At 43.1% G+C, this 17,539-nt stretch overlaps 1 protein-coding gene across 1 annotated transcript in view; it reads left to right on the top strand.

The window, feature by feature from the left end:
• The window catches only part of ubr3 (ubiquitin protein ligase E3 component n-recognin 3), a gene marked incomplete at its 5' end in the record, with an annotated part of 59,345 nt that extends 54,115 nt beyond the window's left edge, over positions 1–5,230 (top strand). Inside the window, 2 exons of the mRNA XM_083638983.1 lie at positions 648–787; positions 2,800–5,230. Coding sequence (XP_083495109.1) covers positions 648–787; positions 2,800–2,917 — 258 coding nt within the window. The 3' untranslated portion in view covers positions 2,918–5,230. The remainder of the gene's footprint in view (positions 1–647; positions 788–2,799) is intronic.
• Positions 5,231–17,539: the final 12,309 nt, after the last annotated feature.

Genomic DNA, 17,539 nt, shown 5'->3' with positions numbered 1-17,539 from the left:
GACTCCAGGCCGGGCTCCTCCTATGTCTCACCAGACCCTCCCGGGGCACCCTACCATGGGCAGAGAGGACGCCTCAAGAAGGCCTGTGCGCTGCACGTCATTCGCCTGCAGCGAGCACCTCGCTCTAGCCTGAAGGACCCCAGGCCGCGCCGATCTTTGCACAGATTTTCAGGAGGCTAATCCGTAGCGTTTGTGGATTTCTCCCTCACGAGAGAGCCAGGCTGGGGTGCTAATCCCATCCCGTACCGGATGTCGTCTCTCCGACCGTCAACTGTCTCTCCAGCTTGTCACCAAACTATACTTGGTTGTCACCTAGTCTATTCCTAAGTGTCACTGGCCAGGGGAGCCAAGATTCTAGATTTGCCTGTGGAAGGGGTGATCACGCCCAATCCGCTGCAATAGAGTTAGTGCTACACCGCAGTATTGTAAGACCCTTCCCAACTTCTCCTTAAAAATAAAGCAATGTTGTAGATGTAGACAGTCTTTCTGTCTGTTTAAACGATGATGTGTGTGGGCCAACATCAACTAATTTGTGACTGTTGACAAGATTATACAATTTTTTAGCTGCACTAATGCAAGCTGAATTTGCATGGCTACTTGACAGTCTCAGTTTTGCTAATGTTGATATTTGTCATCTGCCACTGCAGCACTCCCAACTCTGTGGCGCAGCTACAGGCATTTTCCTACTGATAAATGCCTCAGTCATCATCATCATCCGTGGACATCGTTTCTGCCTATGGGGTTCTGTTTACCTGGATGCCCATGGAGAGGAGGACCGCGATCTACGGTACAGTACTTCACATAGACACTCTGCATGACATATTAGCCGCACAACATTGTGTAATGAGCCTTACATACTTCTTAATACATTTTTGATTCTCCTGGTTTTAGTGCTTATCAGAAAACTTAAGGTTATGAATATAACCCCGGTTTTTATGAACAAGATGAGTGAGCTTCTCACTATGGGTAGGGTTCACCTTGACCCCCCCAGACAGAAGCCCTACTTTTTCTACACCGAATCACAGTATTGGGGTTGGATATAAGCTTGTAACCTTCCGCGGTAAAGGCGAACACGGCTGGAAGAGGCCATCTTTTGACAAACACTCTTCTCACCCGCCTGACAAGAAGGGTTGTCTGGTGAGATCCTCACTCACCTTGTTCATAAAACCCAGGGGTATATTCATAACCTTAGGTTTTATTTCACAAGGATTGTGAGGTTCTCACTATGGGATATCAAAGCTCCCGTAGTGTCCAGACTTATCGCTCCAACCCATAGAGATGGTCACAGGTTCCTTACTGAGACCCAGAACCGCTCATGCCAAGCATGGTGCTGGTCCAGTCTATAGAACCGAACAGCGAAGATGGCTGCCAGGTAATAATAATAATAATAATGTTAATAATTGATTGGATTTATATAGCGCCTCTCTAGACACTCACGCTTCACATATCAGGGGAGGGACGAGGAGGACACTCAACTCATCCACCACCGATGTGTAGCACCCACCTGGGTGATGCACGGCAGCCAGTTTGCGCCAGAACACTCAACTCAAGTCAACTCAAGTCAAGTTTATTTGTATAGCCCTAATTCACAAGCATGTCCCAGAGGGCTTCACAGAGAATATGTCTAGCTAATTCTAGCTGACACAACAGTAGCAAATTACAGAATAAAGATAACACATTGAACAATTGATAGAGAAATATAGAAAATATAGAAATATAGGATAGAGCAGGAGAAAGGAGGAGAGCAGGGGGAATGTGAGAGAGTGATGGGGTGGGGAGGGAATGGGAAATGTTGGAGAGTATAGGAGGTGGGGAAGGGGGAAAGAGGAGAGAGCAGGAGAGGGGAGGGGGGAGTGAGAGCGAGGGGATGTGGGGGAGAAGAGAGCAGGGAGAGGGAGGAGGTGGGGAGAGAATGGGGAATGTCACATCAGCTATCACCACACATCAGCTATCACGGTGGAGAGTTGATGACTGAAAGTGCTAATTAAGTAACGAGGGATGATTAGGGGGCCATGATTGAAGGTAGGCCTGTTTGGGAATTTAGCCAGGGCACCGGGGTCACACCTCTACTCTTACGAAGAGTGTCGATGGGATCTTTAATGACCACAGAGAGTCAGGACCGCGGTTTAACATCTCATCCTAAGGACGGAAAACCTTTAAGGTGGAAAAGGCTTTGCCCTCATCAATTAAGTACTGTAAAAAGACCACAATGGCTTCAGCAGAACAAGATAAGGAATGTGACCCCTCTCTCAGGCACCAACTTTGGAACAACTTCCACCTATGACCACACAAGGTTCTGGTGGAAGGCGCCCTTCCATTCTGAATAGTGGCAATCACCCTGGGAGGTAGATTTAGCCACTCAGGGGACAAGCCCAGAGTGCTAGGCTCTCTGGGTATGGATGGAATACTGTTCCCTCTCCCTGCGACAGCATTGTGCTGTGCGTCAGGAGTCGCCAGGCTCGCAGCAGCTGATAAATCTCTGCTTGCCAGTGCATTGCTGGCCAATTCGTAGCGTGAAAAAGATGGCTTGTTCCAGCCATGCTCACCTTTTATATAGGGTGCTCCGCCCGCTGGCGTACCGTGGAAGGATACAAGCTTCTATCCAGGCCTAATACTGTGTATTGGTGTAGAAAAAGTATGGCTTCTGTCTGGGGGTCAAGGTGAACCTTTACCCATAGTGAGAACCTCACGATCCTTGTGAAATAAACCATCAAATTATTGGAAGTTTTGCAATAAGTGCTGCAGTGGGGGGAGGGAGGCACAGCTCTTAATCTTATTTCCTTCTGCCCCTTTCTCCAGTCGTGGCAAGCCTCTTTTCTTATGTGAAGAGAGGTATCGAGTGTTGGAGCAACAGTGGGTTTCGCACACCTTCGACCACATCAATAAGCGTTGGGGGCCTCATTACAATGGACTCTAAGTTCTCCCAAAGCCGACTAAAAAACAACCTCTGATGAAGAAGATTTTTTTTCTGGCTTATGCGTCTGCCTCAACTAAAATATTTGGGAATCGTATCTTGTGATATACACAAACATGCAGTGAGGGTATTTCTGCCACAGCCTTGGTTTATGTGAAGTTTGGTGTACAATCATATGACTAACAAGTGTGTGTGTTTATTTAAGTGATTTAATGTGTGGTTTTCAATAGGGAGAAATAAATTTGGTCAGTTCAAAGTGAAAGCACAACTTTGCCCAGATGTAATTGGTTTCGAAGAGGCTTTTGAAGGCTCGAATAGTTGTTTGGTTTGAAAAATATTTAAAGGAACATGGCAACTTTTTTGGAGTCAAGTTGATTTGAAAATATGTCATTTACACCCTGTACAGTGCAGATTCAGCTAAAAACAAGGGTGTAAATTATGTATTTTCAAGTCAACTTGGCATCTCAGGGTTTGTGGAGACTTGGATTATGCCAGGTGAGCAGTATGGAAGCATTTTCTGTTATGTTCCGTTTTTTTGCTCATGTTAACATGGGTAGGCTAGCCAGTACCATTGACTAGCAGTCATTGTGCTAAGCTAAGGCGCTCGCTATTTTTCTACGACACGCACAGAGAAAAGAAAGGCATCTATCTTCTCTTCTTACTATCGGGAAGATGGCAAATAGACAAATCTCCGAAATGTTGGTGTGTTCCTTTAATGCTGAATGCCCTTGCAAAGTTTGATTATTTTTGGCACCATTTATAATATTAATGCATATCCCTCATTTATCCAAATCTGCTCCGATGTGCTGGCATGAGTTTCAAGCTCCTGATGAGTGTAGCGATGTTATTGCAATGTGCACTCACGTTTGACATGTAATGGTAGGCAGGACAAGTCCACCCTCAACACTATTATTGCAAACAAGCAAAGGCTCTTTTTATGGGTCTAGTTGCAATCCATCCTCAGGAATTATTCTTTTTGCTGTTTAAAATACAAAGTTTTAGATATTTAAATAAATGCTGCTGCTCATTGTTCAAGTAATTTTACCTTTTGTGAAGATTTGTTTCCTAAGAGGTTTTGCTTTGAGTTTATGATAGATGGCTGGGAAAGTTGACTCAAGCTCACTTTAATGTCTATGGAAGCTCATCATTTTTGCAGTCTTGCCCTTCATCAAGCCCTATTTGGTTCTGAAGAAGAGACTCAAACCCAAGGCAAGTTTGGCTCCACCAGGTCAGAATGAATCTCTATCTAAGGTGCGTTTGTCCACTATTCATTGTCACTGCTCCCCATAAACCCCTAATGCGTAAGATATTAAGTACAGTAGGTGTCGGTTTTATAATAGTTGAATTAGCGTGCATTTTTATGGCATTAATGTCATTGCACAGATATGGTATCCCACTACAATGGCAAGTGTAAGCCATATGAAAGCAGAAATACTATATTCCGTTATGAGTTCAGACCCTAATACATGGAAAGGGTTGGGCATGTATCATGCACCATTTGGGGATATTATATATAAAATAGCCTTGGGTCTTGAAATCATAACTTTGTCTTCTATCAAGATGTGAAACTCAATGGAATGTAGTTGAAGAAATGCCAATACCCTTCATCGTTCTGTACCGTCAGGAAAATAGTTTGTTTCATTTTATGCTTTTGGCTGCCAAGTCATAACTGCAGTACCGTACATTTATAATGATGACTACCCCCCTCACACATCCATAAGTTGTACAAGTCATCTAGTTCTGAATCATAGGTGCATTCCAACTTTACAAGATTATCAGACTTGGGTATCCATTATTCACTGTGCATGACATCCTTTTAGCCACCGTTATTTGAGTTCATAAGTGTCTTAGCTCCTTAACTTTCTGATTATCAAATTCCATCTTTCTCTGGAAGAGAGGACACTTATCCACTTGTGCCTGCAAGATTAATGTTACCTTTTTCTTTTTTTGGGAGGGAGGGGCGGGTGCTGATCAACAGCATACCAGTGATTATCCTGATCCCAGTTTTCTTTTCAATACTGGGCCACATTGTGTTAGCACTTGAGCAATCTCCTCTTGAATTCATGCATGCTGCTTCTCTGGTTACTAATTTTCCCTCTATTCTTATTTTGCAGTACCCACTTTGTAAATGACCGCAACCAAATAGCCAATGAGTAATGGGTGTAAATTCTAATTGAAAGCTCATGTGTGTTCTCCTGTATGAGTGAAGAGAGAATACAGTACATTACTGTAGCTGCATACTCAAACTTTCTGAGTTTGACTAGAAAGTATGACTTGGACATTTAATGCAAAATGTAACATATGTGAATAAAATATAAACACACTGATTTGTGTCGTTTATTTATTCTTATTGCAAGTTTTTGTTTCATCCAGTTTATGTCCACTCCTTAATTAATTTGTCAGGAACAATGCCTTGTCTCTACACGTCCATTAATTAAGTATAATTTCTTTAGGCCTGAAATAAGTGTCAGGACAACTACAAGGGGAACTACTGTACAAGAGAGTGAAGAGCCTATTGTTTCACCTCTTCTTTAACCGCGTCCTCATATGGGGACATTACATTTGGACTTTTCTACACCATAATACTTCATTCTGCTGAACTTAGACCTGTTGTCCTCATTTGTACAGTAGACACTACCCTGCCATCTTTTGGTAGTAGAAGCACAATAAATTCATTCCTGTCAAAGCAAGATTGCAGCAATCTCCACCAAATCCTACAGCCACTCCAGTCCTGACACAAGTGGACAAGGTACTAAACCTGATCAAATTTTATAGTTGAGACTTGTTGAATTATGCATAGTGTTTGTAGTTTGTAAAGGCATGCAGATTTGACACGTTTATCGTATGAGGGACAAAATACTTTTTACCTGATTTTTAGGACACCCCATTGACTAAACGGGAGAAATTGCTCATTATTGTTGAGGGATTTCAGATGGGGATGAAATGGGACAGGTTACAGTAGCCTATAGGGCATTGGTTCCCAAAACTTTTTTTTACAGACAAGTTTTTACATAGCCTAAATACACAACCCTGGGGAGCAACGGTGCTGGAAGCACGGTGCGGTGGGCGCTGCAACACCCCCTGGTGGCAAGAGATGTTTTTTTTTTTTTTTTACAGTGCACCTGAACGCAACATGCAAAATACCCGCTGAATAAGTGTCCAAATGTTCATGTAATTCTGGCCAATACTCGACTTATGTTATAACATTTCAGTCTGGAAGATATAATCTTTATGACAAAGGCTAAATGAATAGCTTAGAAAATGAATAGCCCCGGGGGCCCATGGTACTATTAACACGTTCACTGCCGTTGACGAGATATCTCGTCTTAAAAAAAAAACGGTTGACTGCCGTTGACGAGATATCTCGTCTTAAAAAAAAAAAAAAAAAATTTGACGGTGGGACGTCGATCAACCCCTTTTACATGTCCTATGAAAATATTGGAGCCACCGAACGTGTACAACCCATTCCCACTAAGTGGCGACAGTGCTCTCCAGACTAGAAAAAGCCGAGCCAAAACTGCAGGGGAACGCGCGATGAAACCATTCTCATACTGTAAAATGGATTGGCGAAAACGCTTTCGTTTTCGCGCTGGTTGCTGGCGGTGGGGGATTGCAAATTTGCATAATAGATTATGGGTGCAACACACTTTGAAACACGCAGCATAAATAAGACCAGAATCGCAAAAGCTTCATCAAAGCTCTCAACCGAAACCCCAAGAAACGAGCGAGCCCATCCAGACTTGCCCAGCGGCCGCCAGCAGACAGGAGCAGCAGCAGCAGCAGCAGAAACGAGCTTGTGACACGCCCGCTGCAGCCAAGAAGAACACACACGGAGGGAGGAGTTTGAAGGAGAGGGGGGTTTCCTGCTGTTATGGAGGAAATTACTGTTCAAAACTATTGTTTAGATGTCTGACGTCTTACTGATGCCAAAAATGAATGGTTAAAGTGACTGTTCTATCGAATTTCACAAAGGGAGCTCAGCTTAAATTTTCAGACGCTGAAACCATGCTGTATTCAAGTGCTAATGCCTACATAACTACTAACTCTACAAACTAACTCTTTTAGACAGAGAAAGCACACATTCTATTAGTTCTTTTGAGATATTTTGTGTTCACAAAATCTTAGCAGAAAAGAATCCTCGGGTCTTGAAAGATGAGCCAGAATCCTCAAAAAAAACCTTTGGCAGAAGCTACCTACAGTAAAAAAAAACAGCTGGCAGTGAATGTGTTAACTCATTGAGTGCCAAGGACGTCGATCGACGTCAAAGTAAATAGTGACGTAGAGTGCCAAAGACGTCGATCGACGTCAAATGCGTTTTTTGATGGTGGGACGTGGATCAAAGCCTCCTGCATCTCCTGCACAAATATTGTAGCTATTGAAGGTGTATAACCTATTTTACGGACTCATTAGGTGGCGACAGTGCTCTCCAGATTAGAGAAAGGTCCGGAAAACAGCAGGAAAAAGCCCCGTGATGAAAGAGAAACCGCTCATGCTGCAGCCAGAGCCATATAGATTGCTCTGGCTGGAGTTAATGTTGGCTGCGAACAGCAGTCAATCCGCGCCCACAACTGAGCCTCTCTGTCTCTGCTGTATAGTTTCTGCACACGATTAGCCGCCAGAAAAGCAGCACCCAACGCCGAAGGGCCAAACCATTCTCAGCAGTCCGGTTTGGCTTTTCCGTGTCACGCTGGGAGCCGGCGCACAAAAACGGAGCACTCCGAAAATAGACGCTGGGTGCGTGAGGCTGTGTGTTAGTGTGGGGAGGAGTTTGCAGCTGAGGGGGGGGAGGGGGGTGGGGCACACAGGGCACCACACAACTACACCATGTCACTACATCAGAAAATATTAGCTTCAGACTCAGTGAATGTGCTTGAAATGCTTCATTTCACAAAAGGCGGAATAACTCGGCTTCTAATTTGAAACGCATGTTTTTGCTCAAAACAACCTATCTTCTCCGGCTCATAACTAAAGAACGGAAAATGGTATCAATCAACTTTTTTTTGCTGACGATACAATAGAGTCTCCTCGTTCTTTGTGCGTGTTCGGTGTTTACATAGTAATATCACACAATATTCTGTGGGCCTCGAGAAATCACTGAAAACGCTCTGAAACTCTGGCACTGGGAGCGTCCGTTCTCCAAAAGTGGCTGGCACTCAATGAGTTAATCTGGCCCTGGATATATGGGAGGAGTAGCAGGTAGGCTATCACTGTCCCTGATTCCTGAGGGTAAATTGAGTAATGCTGCAGAGAAGAGGAGAAGACACTGAATAATGACATCACAACAGTATAATCCTAATGTTAATTTAAAATTAAATATTCCTCTAAATATGGCTAAAAGTCCAAAAAGGGTGGGAGAGAGAATGAGGATTCCAACACAGCAGTGGGAGCAAGTGGTGACATGGAGGTGAGTGAGAAAAGGTGACTGAATAATGACACAACAGTCTAATCTTAATGTTAATATTCCTCTAATCTGGCGACAAAGTGGCCAAAATTGTTTTCCGGCGCCGTCCCCCCCAATGTTGAATCGGTGGCTACGGCCTTGCAGCACCCCCTACCTAAAAGTACTTCCAGCGCCACTGCTGGGGAGTAGCCAGATTGAGGAGGACTTCCATTCCTTCAGAATAAGTATTTTGGCAACGGTTGTCCCCAGTGTCAGAGATTGTTGCACAGCCGTAGCCAGTCCAGAGAGGACTCAGAGCAGCCGAAGATGGCGAGTTCTGCGTCCGGCTGTAGGGTTATTTTGTAGGCCTTGGAGTAGGCTACCAGAGTACCAGTCAAATATTTTACCCAGAACCAAAAGGCATGAGATAGTGTACCCTCTGACACCTGTCACACAGTGGCGAGACAGAAGGGAAGATCTTGTGCAGTTTATGCTTTGAGTAGTGAAGACGGTAGCGACCTTAAAATTTGGATCAGGTGTCTGCTATTAGCTGAGCAGAGTTGTTAATGTAGCAACTTGGACTAGATGTTGGATGCAGGCGGTGACCTCACTGGCCCTGTGCATCATCAGCACAATGCTGCAGGGAAAATCATCTTAACACCACAAAACTTACCCTAGACGTATTTTGTCATATAATCCAAGTTTATCTAAATAGCCTACTTTACTGCCCTTTAGTTGATGCCAAGAAATGCGCAATGTTGGTGTTTATTTGGAGATAATTGGGTTGAAGAGGCCCTCGCGCTCCTTTTGATTGACACATGGGCGCACAAAGCCTCTGTTTCATGCAGTTAGGGGGAAATGTAGGGCATGGAGCAAATACCGGCGGAGCATTTCTGCCGCGAGTTTGTGAGAAATACTTTGAGATGTTGGTGTTACAGGCGGTGCTTCAACGAGCATCGTTGAACATTTGCTCAACCTCGAATTTAAACAGCTCGGTGGCTCAAAGCTCAGGTAAGCGTGCCTGGGTGCCTGGATGAACAGACCAGTACGTGAGGGCTGCCTGTATATAAAAGTCACATTTGATAATTTGGCAGTTCCGTGTAGTAGGCTACAGCAGGCTACAGCTAATATAGAGCCACAAGCTCTTTGCTCAGTTGGAGTGGATGTTGCTTCCTCCCTGTGACGGTATGCGCAGTGTTGCTATATCAAGTTACTGTTAATAATTCAAATCCTGCACTGGGAAAGCAGAAAAATCAGTTCGGATATGTTGCTATGGACGGTAAGCTACAGAATTCCAGCAATACATTAGTTTAGCAGCAGTACGGTATTAATTACAGTAGACTAGTACAGTAGCCTACGGGCGGTAGATGCCTTGTTAAACTGTCTCCAGTATCGGCTGCTTGACCCCCTGGAGGCAGCTGTCTAGAGATGGACGCTTGCCTGTGTAGTAATCAATTGATCTTTTTAACACTGTTTCCCCTATTTTGCAGATGTTAGAGATGGAAATAATACCGATGCAGCAGAGACAAGGTAGGAGTGTGTGTTCTCTTCTAACCTGCTAGGTCTATTGAGAATGTAGGCTACATGATACATGCTTTCTACATGGTCAGTATCCATAAATGCCCATCATAACAGGGAGACTATTGAGGACCTCCCCTCTAGAATTCAAGAACAAGACATAGTAAGAAACTACATGAAAAATAGGAGGGTTAACGAAGGTTAAGGTTACAACTGATCATAAACAGAGACAGGCCTGCTTGGTTTAATAAATAACTGGTTGAGATGAATATGGTGGCAGGTTTTGGAATATGAGATAGGCTACACTTAACTCAATAAGAATATCTCCAAAGTATTTGTATAGTAACATTCTACAACATGTTGGGATATTCAAAAAAATAGCTCTGAGTGAGTGAGTGGATGTCATCAGGTCTCCCAGTTCAATTAATTATTGATTGGAATGTTATCAGGTCAAGGTGTAATTTTCAAATCTTTTCAGAATCATACCACAGTTTGGTGAGACAACTGCAAGTTAGTACTTTTGTTGGAAAAGTCATAGTTGGATTATTAGGCTAGAAAGGAAGGCAGATACATTTTCATCATAATTCAGTCCCAAAATGTGTTCCCCTGGAGAAAAGACTTATTTCTTAGCCTGAGCTTACCCTCAGGCTCTTCTAAATTTCGTGTTAACACTACAGTTGGAAGAGCCCTCTCATGGACCATGCTTTTTTCGTTAGACAATCTGTGTTGGGCATTAAACTCACCTTATTTCTGCACTTTGAAGTCACAGAAAAGTCACACAAAAAGTGAGCGGTGGTGGTCTGTCTAAATGCATTGTAGAATGTATGTACAAGACAAAATGATGCCAGTGCGCATGCGTCTGGACTCTGTTTCCAGGCAACTTGGTGATTCTCGTCAAACTTTGTCTTAAAAAAAAGAACAGCTCACTTTTTTCCGCAACTAGGCTTCCGATATAATTGGTTTGCCCCACCCGACCCTACCTGTGACTTCAAAGTGCAGAAATAAGGTGAGTTTAATGCCCAACACAGATTGTCTAACAAAAAAAGCATGGTCCATGAGAGGGCTCTTCCAACTGTAGTGTTAACACAAAATTTAGAAGAGCCTGACGGTAAAGCCTCAGCTAATATACAAAGTACGCACACATGAACTCACTCTACAGCAGTCCTCAAAGTGGGTTCCAGGGGTCCCCAGCAAAAAGGGTAATTCATTTTCACTAGAATTCCTAGTAACACAATGACTATGACTGTCTTGGTCATGGGTTTCATACACTTTTCTGAAAGTGCAATGACCCTCCATCTGCTGGCCCTGTCTTGCATGAGCCTGGTGTTGGTGAGGCTAATTGGCTGCACCTGGGCAGGTGCACTCATTGGGCTTAAGAAGACCTGAGACCATTCAGTCGCTCTCCCTCCTCACTGATGCACTTTTTTCTGTTTGTATAATGTAGTTTGTGTTTCTAGTTATTTTTCATTAGTTTTAGTTAATAAATTGTTACTTTGGTGTATGTCTCCCTCTTGCATACAGTATATTACAACCTGGCTCAAGGAAGTAACAAATGAAAGGACTCATGTACACCAAAGTAAAATTTATAACCATTTATTAACTAAGGGGAAAAAAACTAGACAACATCGCAAATGACATTAAACAAACAAACCGAACAAAAGGTGTGCATCCGCATCGTGAGGAGGGAGAGAGACTGAATGGTCTGAAGGTCTTCCACTAGTGAGTGCACCAAGCCCAGGGTGCACCCAATAGACCCTTCTCACGGGGGCCATTGTGTGTCGAAAAGGCAGGGTAAACACAGGTGCAAGCAAAACACTAATGAGGGTTTCAAACTTCCATGATTGGAATTTGGAAACCCTCATTAGTGTTTTGCTTGCACCTGTGTTTATTCTGCCTTTTCGACACAAAATGCCCCCCGTGAAAAGGGTCTTATCAGCTTAAAAACCTCAACACCAGGCTCCTCCGGCAAGACAGGGCCAGGAGAGTGGGAGGATCGTCACAAAAGCAACAGTTTTCTCAGATGGGGGACCCTGGGACAAAATCTTATCAAATGGCGGTCCGTGGTCTAATTTGTGTCAGCTTTGGGGTCCTTGGTGTGAAAAAGTTTGACAACCACTGCTCTATAGCATTGTGCAGTATTGTGGCAGAACACAGCACGGGGGGAAACTGGCATAAGGTGCTGAAACATCTGTCAGCTGTGATATGTAGGGCACATTGCGTATCACTGCTGATTGTGGGTCCGTTTTTTAGATTGAATCCTCCATCTTGGATGATAACGTTGGCTTTTAATCAGTTTGACATACAGTTGCACATAGTTTTGCAGGAAAGTTTGATGAACAGGATACGGTTTGTGTATTGCAAGTTGTCACCTGGAGTCTAGATTATTGAGCATGCATGTGCACAGCTAAGATTAGGGGTTTCATTCCTGCTGAGGCTGCAAATTAGGGTGGTGGGGGGGGGGGGGGGGGTGTTGTGCCCACTGGACTTTCCCCTCTTTGTTTCTGGCTGTGAGACTTTGGTCAGCCAGGGTGAGAACAAGGCCACGATGCTTTAGGCCTGGCCTGTTTACTGCAAAGCCTCTCCACATCCCCTTAGCAGGGATTATAGTTCCCCCCCCTCAGACTTACCATGGGGCGTTCCAGTTGGCGTTGAGGTAAGACCGTAAGACTTACCAGAGACGGTGGGATTGTGTGCGAGTTTGACTGAAGCAGAAAATGAGATTACTCACTTTTACTTTGCACTGTTTCTGTTGACAAAGGCAGTCTCTGTGTTGCAGCTGGTCACATAACCTAAAACAGTTTCCATATCCATATAGAACCCTAGAATAGACCCCTTTCACATTTCACAGGAGCCATTTTGTGTCGAAAAGGCAGGTTAAACACAGGCGCAAGCAAAACACTGATGAGGGTTTCCAACTTCCATGATTGGAAGTTGGAAACCCTCATCAGTGTTTTGCTTGCGCCTGTGTTTACCCTGCCTTTTCGACACAAAATGGCCTCCATGAAATAATTGTATCGACAATTATACATGTACTTGAAGGCTGAATGAGGGGCATATTCCTCTTGAAGCATTTCTATTATGACTTCCCAGTACTGAAAGCTACATGTAACCATGCACATATTCCAGTTTTTAGACGTATGCCAGTGAGATTTTATTTGTTGGTTAATGCTACTTTGACAACTTCACCATGTTAGATGATGATGATATGATTATGATAGAACAGCATTGCTAAGCACATAGTCATGAACAGACGTCATGTCTTATTGTCCTATGCTGACAGTACGGTAGACAAAGGGTAACCTGAGCATTGCCATCTGCAGCTTTGGTGTCTTGTTCTAAAGCAGCAATAGTCTATCTCCTCTCCATTTAAAAGAATATTGTTTGTTTTCTGTTTGATTGCTTTGTGGCGATGAGACAAATAAAACATATATTGGACAGCAGGTGTATGATTGAATTGAAAAAAAGCTGACATGAAACAATGCAGCATATTGTTATTGCAGCCGCTTAAAGCATTTAAACAGCATCTGCCAATTGTTTGTGGTCAGTGGAGATAGACTGCTGTTAGTCACTTAAAACAGACACGGTGGCTCCCGCAATTTGCGAATGCTCCCACCTACCCATCTGTACTTCCTTCAGGGGAACTGCAAAACGGAAAGGGAAACTCAGGTGAAAATAATGGACTCTGATTGGATTAATGAGCGAATGTCCCACCGCTCATCAGTCCAATCAGAGTCCAATAGTTCCCAACGGATATAAGGCGGGTACATCTGCTGAAGGCGGGCACATCCGCTAATTTCTCCAATCACCTGCCTCAGTTTTGTTTACATGTGTTGTGATTGATCGAATATCATCAAACTTCCTCCGGTCTGAAGCGTTTTTTCTTTGGAAGATGACAACTTCATCTGGCCAAATTTGAACAGGCTAAAGTACAGACTGTGTGTGCAGCATTCGAAGATTGTGGAAGAGTTAGACTGGCTTCAGAGAGACTAGACTGGCTCCTTGGAGCTGGTGTGATTCTCTCATGACACAGGATCGATTCCCTGGGTGCTGAACTCATGGCAACGTAACATGTGGTGTTGCTTCTCGGGTGGAATAATGTCTTGTTTTTAGCTGTTGTCACTCGACATGCAGCTAACATATAGTCCAATATTGTTTCCTGTGTTGTTCTAATTAGAGGATGCCAGGACCAGGCTCAGTTTTACACTCTTACAGTCCTACTAAATGATGGAAAGCATTATGCTTCCTTAATCCCTGCATTACTCTAACCTTGTATTCCATGATGTTATTTGACTGCATGTGTAGACAGTTTATGCTATGTTGTGTTAGACAATCTAACAGTATTGGAATCTTTATGCCATAACATTCCTACTGCTGGGATTAGCACAGAGCAAATTAAGAGATATTCAGTTGATATTGTTGTCAATGATACAAAAGACTGTAAGACATCAACAGGAGTCTGGACACCATCGTGGATTACGAAACAGTAGTTGTAAGTAACGCTCACATTATTTACAAAGGGGAGACAGGCAGAGGTCATGTGACTTAGCAACTATCATGAACTTCCTGGTTACCTGTGTGCAACCTGAGATGCTTCATATCAGCCACCATTATGAGTGGATACATCTGCCACCTGAATATTTAAAGCTAGATCACATTGCAGATTACGAGCGGATGAATTATTAATTATCTTAGATTAGCATGATTTAGTCAGCAGCATTTTGGTGGGAGGGATAGATGCCCAGACACTTTTGCAGACAGTGACACAAAATCGGCAGACAAGGACAGGTATGTATGACTTAAGGTTTTATGATCTAAGCGTTATTCATCTTTGAAAAGAGACGGGTTTTTCACATTTTACTTGTTAACAGAATGATGTGTACAGTAGTTAAAGCTGATGAGTGTGCAGATCATTTGGTTTAAATTTGAACAGTATTTGTTGCGGGTCAAACAGGGCAGATGATTTGTTCTGTAACCTAAAAGCATTGTACTGAAGACTGAATGTACTTAGTACTGTATTTCCAATGCTCTTTCAGAAAGAGATGGTTGTGTGTCATAGACATTAGCCATTGAAATTAGTTGTACACTTTATGTTCTTTCACTGAAAACAATATTCAGCTATGGTGGATGCCATTGCACTTTTAAGACCTTCATATTTATTTTGGAGGTGCAGGAGAAAGTTGATATTGTAGAATGGTATCGGATGCTGCTAGTCATTAAACAGCTGCTCCAGAGAAATATGAGCCTCCTGTTACAAAAGTTGGTGATGGTGCCTTGACAACAGGTGACTGGCAGTGTATTCAATGCACTATGAAATGCAGTAGTAGATGCAGGGCAGCATCCTTGAGGGGGTTCCATGGGGTCCCCAGCAAAAAGGGTAATAATTTATTTTCACTACAATTCCAACCACCGTCTGGGTAGTGTAGAGGCAAAAACACTGTTGCTGTAGCAGATTGACAGCCAATGAAATGGCCAGGATTTCCACGTGACATAGGCTACAGTGTTAGAACGCTGAGTATGTAATCTTCCAACTCTTGGCAGGAGAGACATGGGTTCGAATCTCACCTGGGGGGACACCTTTTTATGATGTAAAGGTTTATTTACCCCACCTCAAACAATTGTCATGCACCATTGCTGATAACTAAAACATGGGTTGAAAAAGGAATTCCAACCATAAGTAACACAATGACTATTTTGGTCATGTGTTCCATGGACTTTCTGTAATAAAACATCTAAAAGTGTGACAACCCGCCTGGGCTCGGTGCACTCAATCAGCCTAATGACCCCAACACCAGGCTCCTGTAAGACAGGGCCAGGAGAGTGGGAGTGTCATCACAAAAGCTACAATCTTATCAGATGTGGGGGCGCCTGGGACAAAATCTTATCAAATGGGGGGGTCCGTGGTCTAATTTGTGTCAGTTTAGGGATCCTTGACATGAAAAAGTTTGAGAAGCACTGGCATAGAGAACTAAGCTCCTTACAAAACAGAACAATAATAAATCGCAACAAAATAGCTATATATCTTGTTGATTAATAAGGCATGTGAGCCACATTATTCACTGGCACTTGCAAAAGCTAATTCATTTCAGAATGATCAATGATAGATTATTAGTCTGAAGCTGAAACTGGACTTGTAGCCAAATGATTTGGTATTCTCTCTGTGTAACCCCTAGTTAATCGGCTGCGACACAAACACGCAGTAAAAAAAAAGCGACTTTATTGCCTCCCTTGAAGGACACAGTGAAGGATATCAGGTGTATCTTTACCAATCTCCGTCCATAGAATAGTGGTATATCCATCTACCATTTACCCTTACATTGCTCAACAATTCATAAATCCATCCTCATGTGTGTTCCCAGAGCCCTTGAGGGTTAAACATCATTCACGTTTTCCACATCAATCTGCTGAATTGCCCCAAAACGACCCCCTCCCCCCATCAGGGTCACACAGCCTCTTGTGATGTATAACGCATTCATGACAGGTACAACCGTCGTGCGCTTATACACAAACATTACACTCGATCATGTTTATTTGAAATATTTATCATTTTCTGAAAATGGGATACATGTATCCCAACATGCCAATATACCATTTCCTCATCTATCATGTTATTCTCGTCTCAGCTGTTTTGACACTTTTCACTTTACATCGTTGATCTTACACGTAGGCACAGTGACATCGCTTGCAGACCCACTGTGAGGGTGATTTATGCTACGTTTCCGGATGGCTGTCGATCATTAGACCTTGTGAGTTTGTCATTACATGAAATGCATCTTACTTGGTCTTGGTCTTGCATGGTCTGAAGACACCTGCATCATTTCACCAGACACACGTTGTGTGGACACGGAGGCTTGGTTCACTGCTCATCCAGGATGCCACTGGTGAAGTTAATCTGTCCAATCCAATTGATCTGGAAGAGATTGTACTTCTTAGTGGCCAGTGACAAGGTCCCTGTGGAGAGAGGGCTAATTCGCTGTCTCTGTGAAATGCTACGTGTTACCCGTCCTCCTGGGGAAGCGAGTGTTGCTGCTATTGGTATTGTTGTATTATGATCACTTGAGACTCTTTAGTTGCAAGTAATTTGTCTCTGCCCTGATGAGTCAGAAGAAAATAACAGTTGCGATGTAAGTACAGTACTGTCATCTCATCTCAGCCTACAGCCATCTGCTTTGTTTTTTGTGTGCTTTCATTTCTCCTGTTTGAACCGTGTTAAGTGGTTCCCTTGGCAGATACAGTATAGTGTCACTGAGCTGAATCAGCAGGCCTGTGGGAAACAATGTGCTGTTCTGTATTATAGATACACAATGTAAACAGTTCATTCTTATTACTCGCCACGCTTTGACTAATAATATTAATTGGGAAACAATGTGTTGTGCTTTCTTGCTACAATAGTGCTACTGCCTGTGTGAGGCGGTTGTGAGGCTCAACTATGTTAATATGTTTTTCACCTTGACTCAATTAAGAAGCTTTCTCTTGACCAAGTATTAGAAAGGGATTAACATTTCCCTTAGTTTCTCACATTTTTGCACTCACCATACAAAAAATTCCACAATATTTAATGCATTGGAACATTAAACAATTTTTGGTTTTGGTCTCATGCTGATGGACTGTCTTGCATGCATTCTTTTTGTTCAAAGTCATAGTTTCATTTGAAAAAGTTGTATATTTTGTAAAATTACATTAAGCAAAAAATATATTGACCTGGTATGTGCTTATTCTGTAGCAGGTCA

The sequence above is a fragment of the Poromitra crassiceps genome, assembly GCF_964638095.1.
Source record: "Poromitra crassiceps genome assembly, chromosome: 6".
Taxonomy (NCBI): Eukaryota; Metazoa; Chordata; class Actinopteri; order Beryciformes; family Melamphaidae; genus Poromitra; species Poromitra crassiceps.
The sequence above is the reverse complement of the archived record's forward strand: the minus strand, read 5'-3'. Positions and strand labels throughout refer to the sequence as shown.